The sequence below is a fragment of the Berghia stephanieae genome, chromosome 6 (genome assembly GCF_034508935.2).
Source record: "Berghia stephanieae isolate SIO BIC M18660-M18661 chromosome 6, UCSD_Bste_1.3, whole genome shotgun sequence".
NCBI lineage: Eukaryota > Metazoa > Mollusca > Gastropoda > Nudibranchia > Aeolidiidae > Berghia > Berghia stephanieae.
In genome coordinates this window covers 64568050-64573049 of record NC_088365.1, presented here as the reverse complement: position 1 = coordinate 64573049, position 5000 = coordinate 64568050, and the positions used below count along the sequence as shown (strand labels likewise).

The 5000-nt window shown below is 34.3% G+C and overlaps 1 protein-coding gene across 1 annotated transcript in view; it reads right to left on the bottom strand.

Moving 5' to 3' along the window:
* The window catches only part of LOC144975446 (protein DD3-3-like), a 33346-nt gene that overhangs the window by 10958 nt on the left and 17388 nt on the right, over positions 1-5000 (bottom strand). The window contains exons 5-8 of the mRNA XM_078919516.1: positions 4085-4223; positions 3406-3525; positions 2152-2307; positions 879-1087 (exon numbers count right to left, since the gene is read on the bottom strand). Coding sequence (XP_078775642.1) covers positions 879-1087; positions 2152-2307; positions 3406-3525; positions 4085-4223 — 624 coding nt within the window. The remainder of the gene's footprint in view (positions 1-878; positions 1088-2151; positions 2308-3405; positions 3526-4084; positions 4224-5000) is intronic.

Sequence of the window (5000 nt, the reverse complement as noted above, 5' to 3'; positions counted from 1 at the left end):
GAACCCCTTAAAAAGCGATTTGAGCATGTTTAGTGGATATTGCGCTATATAAAAGCTCAATTTAAAAAAAATATATATTACATAATCATATCACGATATCTTTATCTCAAGGTGGACAATCTTTGGCTCCAACTGTCTCAAGCTTGTGACCAATTGTCTCAAAATGGAAGTATGTCGGAATAAACTTGACCCCAAGAAATGAATCTAGGAATAAAATGAATAGAAATACAAGCTTGGAGTTTTGTCAAATAGCAGTAGTATTTCCTCTGCATTATACGGAAGAGAAAAATAAAGAAAATGTTTATATCTGTGGCAAAAAATTCATTTTCCAGCATCTAGTTTATCCTGAAATAATTCTGCTTTGAAGAAGGGTTTTGAGCTCAAAACATTCTGTGTTTGATATTTTGTTCAGGTAGGAAGGAGTGCAGTGAGAGGATGTCAGTTATGAGTCTTCTCCAAGGACTCAACTTTTCACAACCCACAGCTGGATTCAAACCAGTAACTTACCAGTCTTAAGGCGACAAGACAATAAGCAGTAGTAAGCAGTGCAACTATGTGGTCTTGTAGTACGACACTCGCTTTCAGATAGGAAGTCCTGAGTTCAAGCCTTGCTCGGCGCCTTATTGAATCCTTGGAAAAGGCCTTTACTCACATTCTCTCACCTTACTCAGGTGTAAAAATCACTACCTGGCCGTTAACAGTGTAGCCTCCGTCCGAAAATATTGTAATATCGCCTAACAGACATCATGTCCAGTCCTACATGTAAAGTGTTGCTGTTGGCCAGGCCCCCTTGTAAAGTGCTTTGAGCACGTTAAGTGGATATTGCCCTGTATAAAAGCTCACTTTAACAAAAAAAAATTTTTTTAAGTAAAACAAACCTGATTCTGATGACACAGTTTTCGTGTTCCAGATCGGACGGCAACGTCCAGTTGTAAGTGACGGGATGTCCTCCAATTCCATTGCCCAGATGGTTGTCTCTGGTATATTCCGTCTCCCGACAGTCTGGTGCCGGAATGCCATGAGGGGGAATCTGAACCCATTCTGGTTTCATCGACTCACCAGTTAACTTCTCAGGTAGAACGTATTTCTAAAGATTTAAAGATGACATTTAAAATAATCTTTATAAAAAAAAGCAAAAATCCCCAAAAAAACAAACAACAACAGAGGTTATACATAGCTCTATTAAATGAGCCCAAAGCATTTCCAAGAGTGGGCTACAGAGACACCCATTCTGGTTTCATCGACTCACCTGTTAACTTCTCAGGTAGATTGTATTTCTAAAGATTTAAAAGAAGATAGTTAATAGACTTTTTTTTTTTTAAAGACAACAGAGGTTATACATAGCTCTATTAAATGAGCCCAAAGCATTTCGTAGAGTGGGTGACAAAGAGACACTTAAAGATCAGGCTGGATGTCAGGCCCTTACTGCAAAGTCATCTTTCATAATGTCTCCTCGATGACCACAACTTCGGTCAGCAGAATAAGTTGAAGTGAGATGAAGAATTTTGATTTTAAATATTTTTAAAATTAGAAGAATTTTTTATTTTTTTCGATATAGTTACGTATGAGAAATCAATGCTGTGTTGGGCAACTTGTTTTGCTGAACAAAATTATGTATAACAAGTACTTATTGCTTTTGTGTTAGAGTTTTAAAAAATCAATCTTTATGTTGGATGTTATGACATTTCAGGGAAAATCCTGAAAATGGTTGGTAACGAGAGAGTTAGACTTGAATTGAACTAGAACTTGAAGTTGTTAAAATCACTTAAAGAACTGAACAAAACACGTGTGTATGAAAGGTGCCAGGCAAAGCAAGAAAGAAAAATACAAGAAAAAAAACCATCCCAAAAAATCAGTCAACATCGACTGGGGATCGAAGCTCAGACCTTCTGATTACCGGTCAAACATACTATCATTACACCGTTAATAGTAGCATGTCTGACAGGTAATCAGAATGTCTGAGGTTCGATCCCCAGTCGAGGTCGACTGATATTTTGGGATGTTTTTTTTCCTTGTATTTTTCTTTCTTGTATTTTTCTTTCTTGCTTAGCCTGGCAACTTTCATACACACTTGTTCAGATCTTTATTTTACACTGCTCCATAATTTCTTAATTTGATATTTTCAAAAAAAATTTTTTTTAAATCGCTTACTTCACAGGCTTCCTTGTTGTTTGGCAAAATGACTTTGTTCTTGATTTTCTCCATTATCTTCACTGGGAATCGACAGGCCCACCTCGATTTCACATTCTGGCTTTCTTGCTTATAATATCGGCAGCGTGAAACGTCGTTGGTCAAAACGGCGATATCCTGAGATGTTGAAGTAAAAATAATGTAAGTTTTATAAAATATGGACAATATATTATTATGTGACCCATTATCTAAAAACAGTATAGTGTTGGGGAGAACTTGATGATGAAAATTGAATTTTCCATCCTGATTTATAAAACGTTTTAAAATAAATGAATTCATTCTGGGTTCATTATTATCATCATCATCATCATCATCAACACCATCATCATCAAAATCATCATCATCATCATCATCATCATCATCATCATCATCATCATCACCATCATCATCATCACCATCATCATCATCACCATAATCATTATCATCACTGCTTCCCATATATTCTGCCATGGCAAAAGTCACAAACAAAGGGTTTCCACATTATGTGGGCTTGTGGTATGACACTCGCTTTCGGATCAGAAGATCCTTGGTTCGAGCTTTGCTCTGCACATGGTTGAGTCCATGGTCTCTTAACACACATTCTCTCATGGTAACCAGGTGTAAAATGAGTACCTGACCATTAACAGCGTTGTCTCTGTCGGAAAAAAAAAATAGTAATATCATCTAACAGACGTCTATCTTGTTCTACATGTTACGTGTTGTTGTTGGTCCGGGATCCCTTGTAAAGCACCTTGGGCACATTAAGTGGATATTGCCCTATATGTTATGGTGAATGACATAATCAGTAGGATGGTGTAAATGTTTGAACTGAGATATTGCCAAGTTTAGTTAGAAGGTAAATTTTTATCAAAAATGAGTTCTTGTCATAAATGATTAAATCAACCCTTTTTTGTACATCTTCGGGAAAGATCAAAGCTAATTTCACTTCTAAATATTTTTTACTGCTTGTCAAGTTGAAAAAGTATGAAATTTGAGAAAAGTTGCTGGATACCTTTCACATACATCTGACCATAACTTCATGAAAAATTACCCGATTTACTTCAAATAAAGATTAAAATGCTATGGGGATCATATTCTTTCAGAAAATGAAAAAAAAAATAAAACTTTTTTAAATGCAAATCCAAAATTTTCATCTTCTGACTGATTATGTCATGCGCACTGACACATAAAAAAAGCTCTCAAGCTCTCATATTGTCAATGCCATTGTATCCTTACCATCCATGGAGATGGGTGCCAGTACGGGTAGTGGTCTCGCTCCTCTGGACATTCATAACCTCTCCTGGTTCCTCCAGGGTTCTGTCTGGTGTTGCGGGCAGAGTTCCTCTTGTTCATGTTCTGGTGGGAAAAATTGTTCATTGATTATCTTATATACTTGTATATAAAATTGTCTATAGTCTGCATAACACTGATTTTAAACATTTTATAAACAATTCTTTGGTTACATTCACACAAGATGATAACTTATTATTATTATTATTATTATTATTATTATTATTATTATTATTATTATTATTATTATTATTATTATTATTATTATTATTATTATTATTATTATTATCATTATTATCAGCATCATCATTATCATCATCATCTTCATTATTATTATTATTATTCTTATTATTATTATTCTTCTTCTTCTTCTTCTTCTTCTTCTTCTTCTTCTTCTTCTTCTTCTTCTTCTTCTTCTTCTTCTTCTTCTTATTATTATTATTATTATTATTATTATTATTATTATTATTATTATTATTATTATTATTATTATTATTATTATTATCATTATTATTATTATTATTATTATTATTATTATTATTATTATTATTATTATTATTATTATTATTATTATTATTATTATTATCATTATTATTATTACTCCTATTATAAACTATTTATCTACCTGATCAGCTGTGAAAAGTCCTTTATTTCGCTCTCGAAGTCCACATTCCAAGTAGTGTTCATAGTTCTCGTGCATCCGAAAACGCCTGTCCTTGTTGCAGTCATAATTGGCACACTGGGCACGGTTAGAAGGGATAGTTCTGGAAATAGAAAATAATGCCTTCTTATATAAAATAATAATAATAATAATGAATGAATTTATATAGCGCCTAGATCCACAATGTGCTCAGAGGCGCTTTACAATGCAAATAAAACACAACAATAAATTGATAATTTAAGCATAAAATCTATCATATTGGAGTAGCATTAATCAATTTGTAATTTAATTACCACTCACTGTGCTACAAGATGAAAATTTAGGATATCTATAACATGTAGGCCTAATAGAAATGTTAAACATCAAATGATTTCCTAAAGAGATGTGTTTCAATTTCTCAAAGTAGTAAAAATAGTTCTTCATAGGTAATAGGCCCGTGGAGCCGGAGTTAATCATGGTTTCTATAGCGTGGAATGGACAACAATAGCAATTGACTACAACCCTTTGGATAACACGCTAGTCTATCACAAAGTACTTTCTACCATATCTATCAGATCCAACTACACTATTACTACGGGGGGTTGACAGGAAGGTGTGGATGGGGGGGGGGGGGGGGGGGGGGGGGTAGGGGTCAGGAAAAAAAATCTCGACCGCTCTCGGGATCGATCTCGGTCCCTGTGCTTGTGGAGCGAGTGTTCTACCAACTGAACGATCGGGAGCCCCTTTTCTTATTTAAAAAAAAAAAAATTTTCGTTTGTTTTTAAAATAATAATTTTCTCATTGAGTAGAAAACTGTACACCTATTGCTCTTTGTGTGGCACCACAATGCAATGCAGGTGACACCTAGATAATATTTTCTCGAAATACATTCTAAAGGAAA